Genomic DNA, 21,845 nt, shown 5'->3' with positions numbered 1-21,845 from the left:
CCCACTTACGCAATTTATTTTGGCGACTACCGGCACAGGCCGCCGAAAAATTTCAACATGTTCAGCGGCGACCAGAACAAGGTACAACTCTTTGGGTGACTACTCATGACAATACAGGCTTCACCCCGCAACATGTCGCCAGGGTGTTGCCTGTATGGTCGTGAGTAGTCTCCTAGCACCAAAAGAGTCCCAGCGTCTATCTGGTCGCCGCTGAATATTCAACGTTGAAACTTTTCGGCAACCTGTGACGGGTGCCGGCAGTCGCTGAGAAAGTCGCGTAAGTGGGACAGGCCCTTAACTGTCATCAGGCAACTGAATCATCTTACTGCAACTAGAGAGCAGTCCTGAACCATTATCCACCTTATTCCTCACCCTCGGATTATCTTCGATTGGACTTTACTGCCTTTACCTTACACTAAACTTACCTTCACTGTCCATTTTCAAAACTAGTCTTAAAACCCTTTTCTATTCCTTGGCTTTCGCCCCTGCATGAGACCTTGCTCTTGTTTTAGTGTTTCTATTATTGTTTTTTATTGTTTTTACTGTCTTTTAATGTTTTTATTGTTTTGTTTTATGTTTATGATTAGTCATGTACAGCACTTTGTTGCAACAGTGGTTATTTTTAAAGTGCTCTATAAATAAAGTTCGGTTCAGTAAACATATTTCCTTATCATATTATCTATACACTGCAAATGGCTCGATTGTAATCATGTATTGTCTTTCCGCTGACTGGTTGGCACGCAACAAAGGTTTTCTCTGTACCTCGGTACACGGGACAATAAATTAAACTGAATTACACGGATCTTTGAGATTTTGCAATGGTATAATTGTCTTTCTTTTAACATCCTCCAGGATGATCCAGACTTCATTCATAGACATGGAGAATATGTTTGATCTATTCAAAGAGAATCAGGAGGTGAGTTGTTTGATTTCTTTTCCATCTTAAATTAATCTGATTTTAAGAGATAACACAAATACAACCTGACCTTCAAGGCATTTCAAGTCAGAGTTTATTGACATGTGTCCCAGATAGGTCAATGAAATTCATGCTTTGCTTCAGCACAACAGAATATGTTCTGTATTCATGCCTACTATATAGGAGTCCATATACCATTATATAAATATATACACACATCACTAAAGAAGCAGATAAAGTGCAAATAAACAGATAATGGTCTATTAATGTTCAGAGATTTGTTTCAGTTGAGTTCAATAGCCTGATGATGGCTGTGGGGAAGTGGATATTTCTGAACCCGGATGTTGCAGTCTTCCCTGAAGGTAGCAGGGAGATGAGTGTGTGGTCAGGATGGTGTGGGTCCTTGATGATGCTGCCAGCCTTTTTGAGGCAGCGACTGCGATAGATCCCCTCGATGGTAGGGAGGCCAGAGCCGATGATGGACTGGGCAGTGTTTACGACTTTTTGTAGTCTTTTTCGCTCCTGGGCGCTCAAATTGCCGAACCAAGCCACGATGCAATTGGTCAGCATGGTCTCGACTGTGCACCTATAGAAGTTAGAGAGAGTCCTCCTTGACATACCGACTCTCCGTAATCTTCTCAGGAAGTAGAGGCGCTGATGTGCTTTCTTAATAATTGCATCAGTGTTCTCGGACCAGGAGAGATCTTCAGAAATGTGCACGCCCAGGAATTTCAGTTTTAGATTTTCTGCATTTGCATTTTTTAAATATTTCTAATTTGAATCAAGAGTATATTATTGTCCTATGCACCGAAACAGAACAATGAAATTCTTACTTTCAGCAGCACAACAGGTTTGTACTCAATAGATAATATAATGAACAAATATGAAAAAAAGAAATTCAATAAATAAAAAACTTAACATAAGTAAAGAAGGGTCTCGACCCAAAACGTCACCCATTCCTTCTCTCCAGAGATGCTGCCTGTCCCGCTGAGTTAATCCAGCATTTTGTGTTACTACAGCATGCTGAGTTACTCCAACATGAGGTCCCCTACGTAGGGGTCCTCATTGAAACGTCCAGAATAGTGAAAGGCTTGGATAGAGTGGATGTGAAGAGGATGTTTCCACCAGTGGGAGAATCTAGGACTAGAGTTCATAGCATCAGAATTAAAGGTCTTTCTTTTAGAAAGGAGATGAGGAGAAATTTATTTAGTCAGAGGGTGGTGAATCTGTGGAATTATTTGCCACAGACGGCTGTGGAGGCCAAGTCAATGGATATTTTTAAGGCAGAGATAGATTCTTGATTAGTACGGGTGTCAGGGGTTACTGGTTACGGGGAGAAGTCAGGAGAATAGCGTTAAGGACCTGTCCCACTGTACAAGGTAATTCAAGAGCACTCCCGAGTTTAAAAAAAATAATCAAACTCATGGTAAGCACGTAGAATGTACGTAGCGGGTACGTCGGAGCTCGGGTGGTCTCTTAGTGGCTCGTAACGCTATCGGCAGGTACTCGGGAAACACGGTAAGCTTGTGAAGACTTGTGAAGATTTTTCAACATGTTGAAAAATGTCCACGAGAGCCCCGCATACCTACGAGCGGCCATTACCGTAATTCTCCGAGTTCGAATCGGGGGCAACTCGGGAGAGTTTGAATTAGCTCGTACAGTGAGACAGGCCCTTTAGGAGGGAGAGATAGATCAGTTATGATTGAATGGCAGAGTGGACTTGATGGTCCGAATGGCCTAATTCTACTCCTATTATTTGACCTGTGATTTTATAATGCAAACAAAAAACAGACAGACTTGAGTCCTTAGTGCAACCAAGGCAGTTCATAGTTTGGAGATTAGTTGGAGATAGTAGTTCAAGAGTCTGATGGTCGCTGTGAAGAAGCCGTTCCTGATCTTGGGCATTCAGCTTCAATTTATGTGAATGTGGAGTAGATTTGATGGGCTGAATTGCCTAAATCTACTGCTATTCCTCATGACCTTATTACCTTATGGAACATTGTGTGTGATCTCCAGGATATAATTAAATCTTTCTATGATGCCACTAATCAGTTGGTGTCTTCCACTGAACCACTAAGTTCTGCTGGAGCAAAGTATCTGGAGATAGACATCTTCAAATGGCTTTATCACTGATTTCTTCACTTGGTTTAATTTGTTAAGTGGTATTGGTTAGGGTTGCATTATTTGCATTATTGCTGCATTATTTGGAGCCAACCCCCATGCACAACATCGCCATGTCCCCGAATACAAATGCATTTAGAGCACGTGTAGAAAGGAACTGCAGATGCTGGTTTATACCGGATAGATACAAAGTGCAGGAGTAACTCCGGGTCAGGCAGCATCTCTGGAGAAAAAGTATGGGTGACGTTTCGTATCAGGACCTTTCTTCAGCGTTTAAAAAAGGATCCCGACCCGAAACGTTATCCATCCTTTTTCTCCAGAGATGTTGCCTGACCCAGAGTTACTCCAGCACTTCGTGTCTATCTTAAATTTAGAGCATTCTTTGTTGCTCATTTTGACCCAGTCTATAGTGAGAAACTTAAAATAATTGAGCCATAGTCAATAGACAATAGGAGCAGGAGTAGGCCATTCGGCCCTTCGAGCCAACACAGGCATTCAATGTGATCATGGCTAATCATCTACAATCAGTACCCTGTTCCTGCCTTCTCCCCATATCCCCCGACTCCGCTATCTTTAAGAGCCCTATGTAGCTCTCTCTTGAAAGTATCCATAGAACCGGCCTCCACCGCCCTCTGAGGCAGAGAATTCCACAGACTCACAATACTCTGCGTGAAAAAGTGTTTCCTCGTCTCCGTTCTAAATGGCTTACTCCTTATTCTTAAACTGTCGCCCCTGGTTCTGGACTCCCCCAACATCGGGAACATGTTTCCTGCCCCTAGCGTGTCCAAGCCCTTAATAATCTTATATATTTCAATAAGATTCTCTCTCATCCTTCTAAATTCCAGCGTATACAAGCCCAGGCGCTCCATTCATAGTCATAGAGTTGTACAGCATGGAAACAGGCCCTTCGGCCCAACTTGCCTATGCCGACCATAATGCCCCATTTACACTAGTCTCCTCTACCAAAGTTTGGCCCATAACCCTTTAAACATTTCCTAACCATCCATTATAAGAGGTGAGAATTCTACACACCAGAAACCATCCATTTGGCTAAGTTGGAGAAAGTGGGTGGACATCAGATATGGAGAATAATATTTCAAAAGAACTGTAGATTGAAAATGATTACTACATATCTTGCAGATTGCTGATGATGTCAATGCAGGAAACCTCGACTTCAACGTGGGGAAGGTGGAATTCGACGAAGTTTACTTCAGCTACCTGGATGGGTATGTACATTAATCGTGTGAATGAAGACAAGGAGTCACAGATGCTCAAAAACAGCATCAGAAATAGTCTGCAAAGGTTAATGCAATGTTATTCTTTACTCTTGAGTGGCCTGGAATACAATGGGGATGAAATTACACCTCAACTATTTAAAAGCTTGGTCAGACCCCATCTGAGGTCAATTCCTTCACATTCCAAGAAGAAGTGGGGTGCTGTAGTTTTGCTGTAGGCCCTTCAGCCCATCTTTTTCAAGATGGCGGACGAAGCGGGGGTGATGCGCCGTTGTGTATGGCCGCTCCTCCTGCAGTCCGTCCTTTCACCCTTATTTATTTTTATTTTTAGTCCTGTTCATATCAGGTGTTTATTGGAGGTCTTATTTTATGTGGTGGGTGGGGCTACACCTTGGGGGAAATTATTTTTAGGACGTACATGGTACCTGGTAGGAGAATTGCGGTTTACAGTTGAACAGAGGGATCTGGGTATAGTGCCGTGTCAAGTGGAGCTTGAAGGTGGAGCTCATATACCTGCGGGGTGGGGGACTGCAGCTTCGACGGCTGTGTAGATGCTGGGACATGCTAGCCGGGCGATAAATTACCGGGTCGCCTTGCGGTAATCTCCGGGGCACTGTGAACGGCACCGCGGTACCTGGCATGGAGATCCGAGATCGCCAGTATGGGGTACAATTTGGCGCGCCCTGTGATAGGAAGGATGTCATTGCAGTCTTCGGGGGATTTACTAGGCCGCTTCAGTCCTGGCCGCTGATGGATGTTCACCCGACGCCGATGATCCAGCTTCGCGGCAAGAGGGACCTGAAGGTCTACCGGGCTGGCTGAGGAGGACAGAGATATAGGACCCCGACCTCGGGTGGACTATGAGGGGGAGAACTGGACATGATTTTTGAATTGACAGAAGTTTTCCCTCACAGGGTGAATTCTTTGCTGAGAGTGGGGGCGGTGTGGAATGACGCTCCCATGTGAAGTTCTGGAGTGTACTGTTTTGGTGTCATTTTTTCTTTTTCTCTTTTTTCTCTTTTTTTTGATTTGTATGGATTTATTGCATTGATCTGTTCAATTAATTTAATCAATCTCTGTAAAGCACTTTGGGTCAAATACTGGTTTTGTTGAAAAGTGCTATATAAATAAATATTATTATTATTATTATTATTATTATCTTGCCCATGCCAATCAAATTAACATTCCAGGCAAGTTCCGTTTTCTTGCATTTGCTACTTGCCCTCTAAACCCTTTCTATCCATAGTTCAGTCCAAATATATTTTAAAAGTCATAATTGTATTGATTGGCAGTTCATTCCAGATCCGGACTAGACAAAAATGCTGGAGAAACTCAGCGGGTGAGAGCATCAATGGAGCGAAGGAAATAGGCAACGTTTTGGGCCGAAACCCTGATGTGAGGGTGAGACTGGGTGTCTCTGAGGTCACTCTTATATCTCTCCCCTCTCACCTTAACCCTATGCCCTATGGTTTTTGAATCCTCTACCCTGGGGAAAAAGACGAATCCATGCCCCTCATGATCTTGTACACCTCAATAAGGTCACCTCCAGCCCCCTACGCTTCAAAGAAGCATATCCTATCTGTCCTGATAACATCTTCTTATCAAGTGCACATCACAAGATTAGAAATTGTTCAGCCTGAGCTGAACACACTTCGCGGCGTCTGCATACAGTTGCTTCTTGTGCGTGGTGGTGGAAACGGGGCCGTGACGTGAACGCTCTTTCCTTCACCCCTCCCGAGAACTCAACCCCAGGTAACATCCTGATGAATCTCTTTCTCTCCTTTGCAACTCAATGACCTTCCTATAGCTGGGTGACCAGAACACAGTGATCTCACCAACTACACGTAGTACTATTTATAATAAACTTGGATGTATATCCCATTGACGAATGGAATATACCTAATTGAGGTATTTAAAATGCCAGTTAGATTTGATCTATGTGGCCGATTGGGAAAGGGGGAGACGCAGCGAGACCTGGGTGTCATGGTACACCGGTCATTGAAGGTAGGCATGCAGGTGCAGCAGGCAGTAAAGAAAGCGAATGGTATGTTGGCTTTCATAGCAAGAGGATTTGAGTATAGGAGCAGGGAGGTTCTACTGCAGTTGTACAGGGTCTTGGTGAGACCACACCTGGAGTATTGCGTGCAGTTTTGGTCTCCAAATCTGAGGAAGGACATTATTGCCATAGAGGGAGTGCAGAGAAGGTTCACCAGACTGATTCCTGGGATGTCAGGACTGTCTTATGAAGAAAGACTGGATAGACTTGGTTTATACTCTCTAGAATTTAGGAGATTGAGAGGGGATCTTATAGAAACTTACAAAATTCTTAAGGGGTTGGACAGGCTAGATGCAGGAAGATTGTTCCCGATGTTGGGGAAGTCCAGGACAAGGGGTCACAGCTTAAGGATAAGGGGGTATTCCTTTAAAACCGAGATGAGGAGAACTTTTTTCACACAGAGAGTGGTGAATCTCTGGAAGTCTCTGCCACAGAGGGTAGTTGAGGCCAGTTCATTGGCTATATTTAAGAGGGAGTTAGATGTGGCCCTTGTGGCCAAGGGGATCAGAGGGTTATGGAGAGAAGGCAGGTACGGGATACTGAGTTGGATGATCAGTCATGATCATATTGAATGGCGGTGCAGGCTCGAAGGGCCGAATGGCCTACTCCTGCACCTAATTTCTATGTTTCTATCTTTGGGTGGTGAATCTGTGGAACTCATTGCCACAGAAGGCTGAGGAAGTCCAGCCAATGGATATTTTTAAGGCAGAGATCGACCCAGAATGAAACCGACAAGCACTTTTTCCACATTAAAAAGTAATGGAAACCTGGAACTGCTCTAGAAGAGGAGGCAAATCACATTGGTCAATAAATAGACCCTTTCAAGACTGAGATTTATAAAGGTTATTTTCTCGGTAAAATAGATCAAAGGAGATGGAGCAGCAGGTGCAGATGAACAATGGCCCAATTAAATGGCAGCTGTGGGTAACCAACTCCTGGTCCTAATATTTTAAATCACAGCAGTATCTTCTGACATGGCAAATGTAATTCTTTTTACTTTGCCTTTCTTTTCATTTCCTCAAACTACAGAGTCCAGACATGGCTGGTTTTGCTTTTGGAGCCTGCTCCAATGTCTTTCGGGTGGCAACACCAGGATTGATGAGAATCGAACTATAGCTTGGAATTGGATAATTATATGTTGTGGGCCTGCGGTCTGTGTGCGGCCTATAACCATATAACAATTACAGCACGGAAACAGGCCAACTCGGCCCTTCTAGTCTGTGCCAAACACTTATTCCCCCCTAGTCCCATCTACCTGCACTCAGACCATAACCCTCCATTCCTTTCCCGTCCATATAACTATCCAATTTATTTTTAAATGCTAAAATTGAACCTGCCTCCACCACTTCCACTGGAAGCTCATTCCACACAGCTACCACACTCTGAGTAAAGAAGTTCCCCCTCATGTTACCCCTACATGGATGTGGCCTACAACATCCCGAAGCCGCTGTCTCTGGTAGGAAAGCGCCGATTCAGGAACTCCAAGCCGCAGAGCGTGTTTGCCCGTCCCGACGTCGGAGTTTGGATCATCCCGACGAGAGGGCCTGTACATCGGGCTGTCTATAGCGCCGACTACGGAGGGTTCATGGCCCCGACCACGGGTGAACAAAGGAGGAGGACTGACTGAACTTTGTTGCCTTCCACCACAGTGAAGAATGCTGTGGTGGATGTTTGTGTTAAATTTTATTGTGTGTTGTGTGTTCTTTTCAAGTGTATCGCTGCTGGCAAATTCATTTCACTGCACCTTCGGGTGTATGTGATGAATAAGATTGACTTTGACTTTGGATCAGAGTTGGAAGAGCAAATGCCCATTTAGTTTTAGACTATTTGTAGTTTAGTGCAATCTGAATCCTACTTAACTTTTCAGCCTTTTAATTATTTAATAATGCCCCGTAAGAAGTCAAATTATTGGAAGCACCCACTCTCATTTCCTGGCCTGGCTTGCAGTGTTGTCAGTCCAGGTAGTAACTAGGATGCTTCACTTTGCCCTCGACCCTAGGCTAAGAAGTAGCAATGCTCTCTGCAGCAAACTTCTTAAGACACTTCACACAGCAACTGAAAAATGTTGGCTCCGGGCCACATAAGGAGATAATTAGCGCAGGTTACAGAAAATTTGATCAAAGCGGTAAGTTTTCAACAGCGCGGTTGGAATGAAGCGACACGGTTCGGGACAAGTGGGCTAGAGCTAGAGGGGTGTGAGTAGGGACAGTTGAGTAGGGGAACTCTATTTGGAGCACAGGGGATACAGGGTGATCTTTTTGCTCATGAGAGCTAGATCGGGTAGGCACAGAGTCTCTGCCCAGAGTAGGGGAATCGAGGGAGGAGGTTTAATGAGTAGGCTAATAATCTCTATTTTCCTATGGAGCACTTTAAAAAACACATAGGCATACAGGGTGATCTTATTGACGTTAATATAACAATCATGAGAAAAGACATGTAAAATAATAGATCGGGTAAAACACCACAGAAGTCTCTTGCCCAGAGTAGTAACAAAGGAATCGAAGAGGACCAGTGAGGGGGGACATAGGTTTAAGATGAGCAGCAACAGAGAAGGCTCTATCCCCTCTGAAAAGATTTCCAGGACAGCTGACCATCAGGGACCGGGGCAGGAACGTTTTCACTCAGAGAGGTGGCGGGGTGTATTCAGGAACGACCCTGCCCGGGAGCCAGTGGTAGTTGATGTGCTCCCTCTTTCGGCTGTTAAAGGCGGGACATTATCCCAACAGCTTGAAGAACGAAGAAAACAGATTTAGACAGGGGTACATGGACACAGAGGGTGGTGTTTATGGAACGAGCTGGGGAGGTAGTTGATGGGAGACCAAAAGGGTGGGACTAGTGGAACTGAGACATGATGGCCAGTGTGGGCAAGTTGGCTCGAAGGGCCTGTTTCCACACACTATCACTCTGACTCAAAAGTGGTGATTTCAGAATTATAAACCTCAGCCATGAAAGAAGGGTAAACATTCTGAGGTGATCAAGGCCAGAATATTGGAAATCCCGGAGGTTTATGGGGCTTATGAAGTTTATGGAGGAAATTACAGCAATAAGAGCTGGAATATAATTATGAATACGTCCATTTTCTGCAAGTTCTTAATATAATAACATATGATTGTGGTTGATGCTCTGGCATTTTTTATTGTTGCTTTGCTTTTTAATAGGTTTCCAAAGATAGAGTTGGTCTTAAAATAGCTCTGGATTAATGTGCCATCAAACATAGAAATATAGAAAATAGGTGCAGGAGGAGGCCATTTGGCCCTTTGAGCCAGCACCGCCATCAATATGATCATGGCTGATCGTCCCCAATCAATAACCCCTGCCTGCCTTCTACCCATATCCCTTGACTCCACTAGCCCCTAGAGCTCTATCTAACCCTCTCTTAAATCCATCCAGTGACTTGGCCTCCACTGCCCTCTGTGGCAGGGAATTCCATAAATTCACAACTCTCTGGGTGAAAAAGTTTTTTCTCACCTCAGTCTTAAATGACCTCCCCTTTATTCTAAGACTGTGGCCCCTGGTTCTGGACTCGCTGAACATTGGGAACATTTTTCCTGCATCTAGCTTGTCCACTCCTTTTATAATTTTATATGTTTCTATAAGATCCCCCCTCCCCTCATCCTTCTAAACTCCAGTGAATACAAGCCTAGTCTTTTCAATCTTTCCTCATATGAGGAGGGGCAACATTTTCTCACAAAGGGGCAACTTTTTCTCTCAAAAGGGTGAATGAATGAATGCTCTTACAAAGTACCTCCGCGCCAGGTCGCCCTTTGTTCTTACTCCCTCACGACGGTCCCCCACGACGGTCCCCCCTTTGTTCCTCCTTGGTTTATGAAACTATCTGCCAGAGGAGGTAGTTGAGGGAGGTATTATAACAGCATTTAAAAGACACTTGATCAGGTACATGGAAGGGTTGAGAGGAATATGGGCCAAACACTGGTAAATGGGACTCGCATAAATAGGGCAACTTGGTCCGAGGGACTAGTTGGCTGAAGGTCCTGTTTCCGTGCTATCTGACTAGTGAATACCAGAGCAGGCATAAGTAAATAGGAAGAGGCATATAAATTGGCCAGAAAAAGCGGCAAACCAGAGGACTGGGAGAAATTTAGAACACAACAGAGGAGGACAAATGGGTTAATTAAGGGGGGGGGGGGGGGGGGGGGGGGGGGGGAAAGAACATGAAAGAAAACATGCGGGGAAGGTAAAAACTGACTTAAAAGCTTATTTAGGTGTGTAAAAAATGAAAAGGTTAGGGAAGGCGAATATAGATCCCTTACTGTCAGTGACAGATTAATTTATATTGGGAAACAAGGAAATGGCAGATCAGTTAAACAAGTACTTTGGTTCTGTCTTCACTTAGAAAGACACAAACAATCTCCCGGAAATACTAGGGGGCCGAGGATCTAGTGGGAGGGAGGAACTGAAGGGAATCCATATTAGTCAGAAAATGGGGTTGGGTAAACTGTTGGGACTGAAGGCAGATAAATCCCCAGGGCCTGATGGTCTGCATCCCAGAGTGCTCAAGGAGCTGGCCCTAGAAATCGTGGATGCATTGGTGATCATTATTCAATGTTCTCTCGACTCTGGATCAGTCCCTGTGGACTGGAGGGGAGCCAATGTAACTCCACTTTTTAAGAAAGGAGGGAGAGAGAAATTGGGGAATTATAGACCAGTTAGCCTTGCATCGGTGGTGGGGAAGATGCTGGAGTCGATTATTAAAGATGTTATAGCAGCACATTGGGAAAGCAGTGACGGGATCGGTCAAAGTCAGCATGGATTTATGATGGGGAAATCATGCTTGACTGATCTTCTGGAATTTTTTGGAATCTCTTAGAATAAAGGGGAGGTCATTTAAGACTGAGGTGAGAAAAAACTTTTTCACCCAGAGAGTTGAGAGTTTGTGGAATTCCCTGCCACAGAAGGCAGTGGAGGCCAAATCACTGGATGGATTTAAGAGAGAGTTAGATAGAGCTCTAGGGGCTAGTGGAGTCGAGGGATATGGGGAGAAGGCAGGCACGGGTTATTGATTGGTGACGATCAGCCATGATCACAATGAATGGCGGTGCTGGTTTGAAGGGCCGAATGGCCTCCTCCTTTTCTATGTTTCTATGTAACAAGTAGAATGGATAAGGGAGAGCCTGTGGATGTGGTGTAACTGGACTTTCAAAAAGCCTATGACAATGTCCCACATATTAGTGTACACAATTAGAGCACATGGTATTGGGGGTAGGGTATTGACATGGATAGAGAACTGGTTGGCAGACAGGAAGCAAAGAATAGGAATTAACAGGTCCTTTTCAGAATGGCAGGCTGCGACTAGTGGGGTGCCGCAAGGCTCGATGCTGGGACCCCAGTTGTTTACAATATATATTAATGATTTAGACGAGGGAATGAAATGTAACTTCCCTAAATTTGCGGATGACACAAAGCTGGGTGGCAGTGTTAGCTGCAATGAGGTTGCTATGAGGCTGCAGGGTGACTTGGATAGGTTGGGTGAGTGGGCAGAAGCATGGCAGATGCAGTATAATGTGGATAAATGTGAGATTATCCACTTTGGTGGCAAGAACAGGAAGGCAGATTATTATCTGAATGGTGTTAGATTAGGAGAAGAGGAGGTGCAACGAGGCCTGGGTGTCCTTGTACATCAGTCACTTAAAGTAAGCACGCAGGTCCAGCACTCAATGAAGAAAGCTAATGGCATATTGGCCATTGCGAGAGGATTTGAGTTTAGGAGCAAGGAGGTTCTACTGCAGTTGTACAGGGCCCTGGTGAGACCACACCTGGAGTATTGTGTACAGTTTTGGTCCCCTAATCTGAGGAAGGACATTATTGCCATTGAGGGAGTGCAGCGTAGGTTCACCAGGTTAATTCCCGGGATGGTGGGACTGACGTATGATGAAAGAATGGGTCGACTGGCCTCTACTCCTGCACCTAATTTCTATGTAGTCACTGGAATTTAGAAGGATGAGAGGATATCTTACAGAAACATAAAATTCTTAGAGGATTGGACAGGGTAGATGCAGGAAAAATGATCTTCAATCTCAGACAGAAATCAGCTCTGACTCTCTTATTTTGGTCAGATGGCGATACAACTAAGTTTCTCCTTCAGAGACACAAGCAAAACAAAGCTGTTCACTGTACCTTGGTACATGTGACAAAAATAAACCGAAACTTATTCCAATCTCGCCAATTAAAGAACATTTCTACAGTATGATGGACTTCAATGAAGCATTTGCAAGTTGCCTGTAAGTTTGCAAGTCCCAAGGTCCATTGAATAGTGGTCGCATTCATCATTTTACTTGCCTAACATTGTGAATACAAGTTGCATTTTGTTTCTTTTCTCTTGCAGTCACGAAATCTTGAAAGGCATATCATTCACCGTTCAACCGGGACGCACGCTGGCCCTGGTAGGTTTGCTGCAGTGTGTCAGCCAGCCACAGTGACACCACACTGATTCAGATCAGACTCGTGTATTGTCCTGTACACCAGGGGGGCAATGGATTGTCTTGTTCGTGTGAAGCTCACAGGGCAAACAGTGTGGTATACGTACTATAAAGGCAAATACAACGATGAAATAGAACAGCAAGTGCAAAGCAGAAGAATGCTGCGAGCTAATATCAAAAGAACATTCTCAATCTTTTTCCTTTATTGTGTCTCATCGTTGTTGATCCAGTCAACGGCGGTATCATCGGCGAGCATAAAGGTCGAGGATTTGATGTAGTCGTGTGGCACAAAAACTGTCTCTTCAGCCCAGCTCACCCATGCTGACCAAGATGCCTATCTGCCCTGGTCCCACTTGCCTGCATTTGACCCATATCCCTCTCAACCTTTCCTATCCATGTACCTGTCCAAATGTCTTGCAAATACCTAACTTCATATTTATCTACAGTACTTTCATATAGAACATGCTTGCTGCTGCTGGTGCCAACGATGGCTGCCACGGTGGGAAGAAGGTACAGGAGCTTGAAATCTGCAACATCGAGGTTCAGGAACAGCTTCTTCCCCACAACCATCAGGCTGTTAAACTAGCCATCAAACACACTCTGAACAATAACAGCCTATTGCATTTTATCTGTTTATTTATTGTGTACATGTATGGTCTATGGTATATAGCAATTCATAGCAAAAGGATTTGAGTATAGGAGCAGGGAGGTTCTACTACAGTTGTACAGGGTCTTGATGAGACCACACCTGGAGTATTGCGTACAGTTTTGGTCTCCAAATCTGAGGAAGGACATTATTGCCATAGAGGGAGTGCAGAGACGGTTCACCAGACTGATTCCTGGGATGTCAGGACTGTCTTATGAAGAAAGACTGGATAGACTTGGTTTATACTCTCTAGAATTTAGGAGATTGAGAGGGGATCTTATAGAAACTTACAAAATTCGTAAGGGGTTGGACAGGCTAGATGCAGGAAGATTGTTCCCGATGTTGGGGAAGTCCAGGATAAGGGGTCACAGCTTAAGGATAAGGGGGAAATCCTTTAAAATCGAGATGAGAAGAACTTTTTTCACACAGAGAGTGGTGAATCTCTGGAACTCTCTGCCGCAGAGGGTAGTCGAGGCCAGTTCATTGGCTATATTTAAGAGGGAGTTAGATGTGGCCCTTGTGGCTAAGGGGATCAGAGGGTATGGAGAGAAGGCAGGTACGGGATACTGAGTTGGATGATCAGCCATGATCATATTGAATGGCGGTGCAGGCTCGAAGGGCCGAATGGCCTACTCCTGCATCTAATTTCTGTTTCTATAGACACACTGAACTTGTATCTTCTGTTCTGTATTATGTTCACATATTCTGTTGTGCTGCAGCAAGCAAGAATTTCATTGTCCTATCTGGGAACACATGACAATAAAACTCTCGGGACTCTTCTTGACTCTTCAAGAAACCATTTTGGATGACAATAGACAATGGGTGCAGGAGTAGGCCACACGGCCCTTCAAGCCAGCACCACCATTCAGTGTGATCATGGCTGATGCACCTGACAAATTCTACCCCATCTCAGCCTTTAGCACTGAGCAATTTCCAGCCAATAGTGGGGAAGTTAGTCACACAATAAGACAACCCTGTTGTTTGCACATATGTTTTAAGATGTCAAACACCTCTTTTATTGTAACACAGATTAACCCCAGGACTACTCCATTTACTTGTAAAAAATGATTTATTTTGATAGTGATGTTTAAGAAGGGACTGCAGATGCTGGAAAATCGAAGGTAGACAAAAATGCTGGAGAAACTCAGCGGGTGAGGCAGCATCTACGGAGCGAAGGAAATAGGCGACGTTTCGGGTCACCTATTCCTTCGCTCCATAGATGCTGCCTCACCCGCTGAGTTTCTCCAGCATTTTTTGCCAATTCTGACAGTGAAATCATTTTGTGATTTAAAAAAAATTCACAAACTGAAAATCTTCTATGTAGTTGTAACCTTCAAGGCCTGTCCCACTGTACGAGGTAATTCAAGAGTTCTCCCGAGTTTCCCCTGATTTGAACTCGGCGAATTACGGAAATAGACGCTCGTCGGTACTCGGGGCTCTCGTGGACATATTTCAACATGTTGAAAAGTCTTCACGAGCTTACCGTGTTTCCCGAGTACCTGCCGTTAGCATTACGAGCCGCTAAGAGACGCCCCGAACTCCGACGTACCCGCTACGTACATTCTACGTGCTTACCACGAGTTTGATTTTTTTTTTTAAACTCGGGAGAGCTCTTGAATTAGCTCGTACAGTGGGACAGGTTCTTTACGTGACCCCCCCCCCCACCCCAGTAGAGGGAGATCTCACCCTGATGGAAGAAGCCCATCAATAGCTGACCCAAGTGGAGTAAACGTCGGTGCTGATAATTACTATCAGGAAGGAATTAATGGCCCTGTCCCACGGCACAAGTTCATTCCAACAGCTCTCCCGAGTTTAAAAAAAATCAAACTCGTGGTAAGCACGGAGAATAAACGTAGCGGGTACGTCGGAGCTCGGGGACGTCTCTTAGCGGCTCGTAACGCTAACGACAGGTACTCGGGAGACTGGTGAAGATTTTTCAACATGATGAAAAATGTCCACGAGAGCCCCGAGTACCGACGGGTGGCCATTACCCGTAAATCTCTGATTTCGAATCAGGGCAAACTCGGGAGAACTCTTGGAATGAACTCGTACAGTGGGACAGGGCTTTGACTCAACTCTTTATACTTGCTGTGCAAGTCATAATCATCAGGACAGCCATCATTACCACAAAGCCTGTAGGGATTCAGAGAACATTTCTCCAGGTAATGGATGAATGAATAATAATTGTGTCCATACAAGTTATAGTTTGTTAAAATTAACTTAACGATGGAAAATAATTGTGGTAACATGGCATTCCAGCTCAGTTCATGGAGAAAGCTGGCTTTTACACTAGAGAGTCCAGAGTGTTTTATTGTTTATGTCCCGGACTGGACAATGAAATTCTTACTTGCTGCAGCTCAACACAATATGTGAATATGTAAACATTATATATAAGGGGGGAAAAGAAAAAGTTCAAGAAATAACAAATATAGTGCAAATAACAAATAATAATATAGTCTTTTGCAGTTCAGAGCTCAGAGCTTATTCATTGTAGTGTTTAATAGCCTGATGGCTGTAGGGAAGAAGCTGTTCCTGAACCTGGACGTTACAGTTTTCAGGCTCCTGTACCTTCTTCCCGATGGCAATGGTAAGATAAGTGTGTGGCCAGGATGGTGTGGGTCATTGATGATGTTGACTGCCCTTTTGAGGCAGCGACTAAGATAGATCCCCTCGATGGTAGGGAGGTCAGAGCTGATGATGGACTGGGCAGTGTTTACTACTTTTTGTAGTCTTTTCTGTACCTGGACGCTCAAGTTGCCGAACCAGGCCACGATGCAACCGGCCAGAATGCTCTCTACCGTGCACCTGTAGAAGTTAGAGAGAGACCCCTTCGACATGCCGAATCTCCGTAAAATACTTTAGACGTACCGTGTAACTATAGATGATGTAGCTGTGGACATATAAAGCACAGGATATTCTAACCATTGGATTAACTATTTTATTTCTTGTATTTTGTTCAGGTTGGACCCTCGGGTTCCGGGAAAAGCACAATCATCCGTCTCCTCTTCCGATTTTATGACATCAAAGGAGGTTGCATTAAAATTGATGGCCAAGACATCTCAAAGGTAAATGGGGAAAGAAAGTAAGAAATAGAAGCAAGTGTACTTTGCAGAATTGTGGATGTAGCCCAGTCCATCAAACAGAACAGACTTCCCATCTATACTTCACACTGTCTTGTCAACAAAGTTGCCAACATAATCAAAGACTTGTCCCACCCCCGGACATTACTTCTCCCCGTGTTTTGCTCGACTTGTTGTAGATTGAGGGGGTTAATTTACGAGACAAAATAACCTTAAGCTGGTGATCTCATTGAGTCGCGCAAGGTGGTGAGGGAGCTTAATGGTGTATATATTGTGGGGATGGTTTCCCCAGTGGAGGAGTGTAGAGCTAGTCAAGTCAAGTCACATTTATTTCTATAGCACATTTAAAAAACAACTCTCGTTGGCCAAAGTGCTTTACATTTGTTTTAAGAATAGCACAACAAAACAAACTACATACATATATACATGTAGCCCTCACTCGGAGGACGTCAGGAAAGGCTTGGGAGTATAGATAAGTCTTTAATCTTGACTCAAAAGAGTCGATGGAGGGGGCAGTTCTGATGGGAAAGGGGATGCTGTTCCACAGTCTAGAGGCTGCAACTGCAAAGGCGCGGTCGCCCCTGAGCTTATGCCTAGACCGCGGGATATTCAGCAGCCCCAAGTCGGCCGATCTGAGGGGCCTGGAGGTGGAGTGGTGGGTGAGAAGACTTTTTATGTAGGTGAGAACTTTGTAGACATGGAGGAGGATATTGAAGTTTATACGGAACCGCACAGGGAGCCAGTGGAGAGAGGCCAGGATTGGGGTGATGTGGTCCCTTTTTCGGGTGCCCCGTCAGGAGTGTCGCTGCGGCGTTTTGGACCAGTTGCAGGCGGGACAGGGAAGATTGGCTGATGCCAGTGTAAAGGGAGTTGCAGTAATCTAGGCGGGAGGAGATGAATGTGTGGATGATCTTTTCCAGGTCATCAAACTGGAAGGACATTGTAATGGAAAATGCATTTGAGACTGAGATAAGAGAACATTTCTTCTTGATGTGTGAAATTCTCTGTCTCCAAAGACTCTAGATACTGCGCCATTGAAAACATTCATGGCCAAGACATTAGGCGACCATGTGTGGGGTGTTGTGTCGGGAGAATGGAAATGAGACCAAGAATCACGTTATCCAGAATCTTGTATAGGAAGGAACTGCAGATGCTGATTTAAACCGAAGATAGACACAAAAAGCTGGAGTAACTCAGCGGGACAGGCAGCATCTCTGGCGAGTAGAAATAGATGACGTTTCGACTCTCAAAAGAGTCGATGGAGGGGGCAGTTCTGACCCTTCAGTCTAGGGGCTCAACTGCAAAGGCACGGTCGCCCCTGCCTGCAGCCCCAAGTCGGAGATCTGAGGGACCTGGAGGTGGAGTGGGGGGTCCAGCTTTTTAGGTGGGGGCAGGACAAACTTTGTAGACATGGAGGAGGATCTTGAAGTTTATGGAAGCAAGGGAGCCAGTGGAGACCTACTTCGGGGTTTCTATTCCTTGCTCCAGAGATGTGCCTGTCCCACTGAGTTACTCCAGTAAATCCATAATGAATGGAAGAATCATAAGACCTAGACAAATGGTTTCTCTAGTTTATGCCGAATCCGAACATCTTATAAGACAAATGGCTCTCTTGCCGAAATCCGTAAAGAATGCTTGTTGAAATGTCTGGGTAAAAAGAATGTTCCACTGTTTTTGCCAAGAGTTTGGTTTTGCAGTAATTGGTGCTTGCAAGTCATGCCAAGCTGGATTTGTTTAGTTTAGTTTAGTTTAGAGATACAGCACGGAAACAAGCCCTTCGGCCCACCGGGTCCGTGCCGACCAACGATCCCCGCACATTAACACTATCCTACACCCACTAGGGACAATTTTTTACATTTATCAAGCCAATTAACCTACGAACCGGCACGTCTTTGGAGTGTGGGAGAAAACCGAAGATCTCGGAGAAAACCCACGCAGATCACGGGGAGAACGTACAAACTCCGTACAGGCAGCGCCCGTAGTCAGAGTTGAACCTGGGTCTCTGGCGCTGTGAGGCAGCAGCTCTACCCGCTGCGCCACCGTGACCGCCCTGAAAGGATGTTCTAAAAAATATGCACGAACATGGGGTGGGGTTGGCATGGACGGTGGAGGAGATGAGAAGGGAAACTCTTTGATGAAGATAGCCCAGATATTGTAGCGATCAATCTTCCAGTTAAAAGCGACTCCAATTTTTGACTGATCTAGGTGTCAGCTGCTCTACATCAGTGAGACCAAGCGTAGGCTTCGCCCAACACCTCCGCTCGGTTCGCAATAACCAACCTGATCTCCCGGTGACCCAGCTCTTCAACTCCCCCTCCCATTCCCAATCCGACCTTTCTGTCCTGGGCCTCCTCCATGGCCAGAGTGAATCCCACCGCAAATTGGAGGAGCAGCACCTCATATTTCGCTCCCCAGCGGTATGAACATTGACTTCTCCAATTTCAGGTAGTCCCTGCTTTCTCCTCTGTGATTGCTGCGACTGCTGCAATTTCTTTCAGACTTCTGAATGACAATAAAAGGCTATCTATCTATCTATCTATCTATCTATCTATCTATTCCTTCGCTCCATAGATGCTGCCTCACCCGCTGAGTTTCTCCAGCATTTTTTGTCTACCTCCAATTTTTGACCATTAACCTTGTGCGTTGTAAATGAATTGTCATCATCGTGCATGTGCAGCAACCTGCCCCGATCAAGAGTCAATGTTTTGTCTGTGTCTACTTGTTAAATTTCAATTGGCATCCCAGATCCTACACTGTATCTTGAAATGGTTGAGCACTGGGTTAGGAAATAAATAATTTACCCCTGTAAATAGGCAGGGCACAAGATTCCACACGTGAACCACTTATTTTTCACTTTCCATCGGTTACCCTCCTATCCATTTTGCTGGTTTAAGGGGAAATAATTTCTATTGCACCTTTTTAAACTTCCTTTCTGGATTTTCCAAAGCGCTTTACATTGTATGAAATACTTTGGAAGCTCTGTTGCTCTGGAGAATTTATGTGCAACTTATTCAATTTCAATTGGCTGATCCAGCAGATGACTACATAGTAAACTTAGAAATTAGTGCAGGAGTAGCCATTCGGCCCTTCTGCCTGCACCGCCATTCAATATGATCATGGCTGATCAAATCAGTATCCCGTTACTGCCTTCTGTAAATCTGCAGGGCTTAGCCACAAGGGCCACATCTAACTCCCACAGCCGTGAACCATCTGCAGCAGAGAGTTCCACTTTCCACTCTCTGTGTTCTTCTCATCTCGGTTTTAAAGGATTTCCATCCTTAAGCTGTGACCCCTTGTCCTGGACTTCCCCAAAATCGGGAGCAATCTTCCTGCATCTAGCCTGTCCAACCCATTAAGGATTTTGTACGTTTCTATAAGATCCCCTCTCAATCTCCTAAATTCTAGAGAGTATTAACCAAGTCCATCCAGTCTGTCTTCATAAGACAGTCCTGACATCCCAGGAATCAGTCTGGTGAACCTTCTCTGCACTCCCTCTATGGCAATAATGTCCTTCCTCAGATTTGGAGACCAAAACTGTACGCAATACTCCAGGTATGGGCTCACCAAGACGCTGTATAACTGCAGTAGAACCTCCCTGCTCCTATACTCAAATCCTTTTGCTATGAATGAATGATTGCATTCGATCCATTTACAGTGTATGGATACATGATATCGGAATAACGTTTAGTGCAATGTAAAGCCAGCAAAGTCCGAACAAGGATAGGCCGAGGGTCATCAAAGTGGTAGGCCAGGGGAGGCCATTTAAGACTGAGGTAAGAAAAAACTGCTCGAGTACAGTTTCGAAAAGGTGCTGCGTTTAGAATAAGGGGGAGGCCATTCAGGACTGAAATAAGGGAAATCATGTTCACCCAGAGAGTTGTGAATCTGTGGAATTCCCTGCCACAGAGGGCAGTGGAGGCCAAGTCACTGGATGGATTTAAGAGAGAGTTAGATAGAGCTCTATGGGCTAGTGTAGTCAAGGGATATGGGGAGAAGGCAGGCACGGGTTATTGATGGGGGACGATCAGCCATGATCTCAATGAATGGCGGTGCTGGCTCGAAGGGCCGAATAGCCTCCTCCTGCACCTATTTTCTATGTTTCTATTTTTCTATGGTAGATAGTAGTTCAGGACGGCTCTCTAGTTGTGGTAGGGTGGTTCAGTTGCCTGATAACAGCCGGGAAGAAACTGTCCCTGAATCTGGAGGTGTGCGTTTTCACACTTCTGTACCCCTTGCCTGATGGGAGAGGGGAGGAGTGGCCGGGCTGCGACTCGTCCTTGATTATTCTGCTGGCCTTGTCGAGGCAGCGTGAGGTGTCAATGGTCAATAGAAGGGAGCTTGGTTTGTGTGATGGTCTGGGCTGCGTCCACAATTCGCTGCAATTTCTTGCAGTCTTGATTGGAGTTGTTCCCAAACTGTGCCGTGATACATCCTGATCAAATTGTTTCTATGGTGCTTCTCCCACAAGTAGTTATACAGTGATGGCAAATTGTATTTTTATTATATTGGTAGAGGGATAAATATTGGCTAGGATGCTGGAGAAAAATTGTCTGGTCTAATTCAGATCAATGCAACCCACCTTTTGTCTAAAATACAACTTCCCTGAATAGAAACATAAGAAATAGGCGCAGGAGAAGGCCATTCGGCCCTTCGAGCCCGCACCGCCATTCAATATGATCATGGCAGATCATCCGCAATCAGTTCCCCCGTTCCTTATTTCTCCCCATACCCCTTGATTCTGTAAGCCGTAACCACTACATCCAACTCTTGAAAACATCCAGTGTAATGGCTTCCACCGCCTTCTGTGGCAGAGAATTCCGCAGATTCGCAACTCTCTGGGTGAAAAAGTTTTTCCGCCTTTCAGTCCTGAATGGCCGACCCCTTATTCTTAATGCGACACCTTTTCGAAACTGTACTCGAGCATCAGCTCAAGTTTATGGACTGTAAGTTGAACTGAGAGCCTTCCGAATCAGAGGCAGAAGTGTTATTAACTGAACCACATCTTATACTTGGAGCTGGCAACAATAATGTCATTGGATTCTTTGAGGTTTACATGTCTTAAGTCTGCTAATAACTGAATAAGTTGCCCTGTGTCCCACTATAGATTCCACAGATATTCAACAGCAATGACATCATTGATATTTTAAGTATTCATGTAAAATCTGCTTAATTTTGGTTCGTGTTCATAAATTATAGGATCAAATTAGGCCATTCAGCCCATCACGTCTACTCCTCCATTCAATCATGGCTGATCTATCTTTCCCTCACATCTCCATTCTCCTGCCTTCCCCCCCATAACCCCAGACACCCGTACAAATCAAGAATCTATCAATCTCCACCTTAACAAAATATCT

General features: G+C 44.9%; 1 protein-coding gene across 2 annotated transcripts in view; it reads left to right on the top strand.

The window, feature by feature from the left end:
• abcb6a (ATP-binding cassette, sub-family B (MDR/TAP), member 6a) overlaps positions 1-21,845 on the top strand; it is a 183,379-nt gene that overhangs the window by 65,481 nt on the left and 96,053 nt on the right. For both annotated transcript variants that reach the window (XM_055631955.1, XM_055631956.1), the window contains exons 12-15: positions 853-916; positions 4,178-4,263; positions 12,672-12,729; positions 16,372-16,476. In XM_055631955.1, the coding sequence (XP_055487930.1) occupies positions 853-916; positions 4,178-4,263; positions 12,672-12,729; positions 16,372-16,476 (313 nt within the window). The remainder of the gene's footprint in view (positions 1-852; positions 917-4,177; positions 4,264-12,671; positions 12,730-16,371; positions 16,477-21,845) is intronic.

The sequence above is a fragment of the Leucoraja erinacea genome, unplaced genomic scaffold (genome assembly GCF_028641065.1).
Source record: "Leucoraja erinacea ecotype New England unplaced genomic scaffold, Leri_hhj_1 Leri_97S, whole genome shotgun sequence".
Taxonomy (NCBI): domain Eukaryota; kingdom Metazoa; phylum Chordata; class Chondrichthyes; order Rajiformes; family Rajidae; genus Leucoraja; species Leucoraja erinaceus.
The sequence above is the reverse complement of the archived record's forward strand: the minus strand, read 5'-3'. Positions and strand labels throughout refer to the sequence as shown.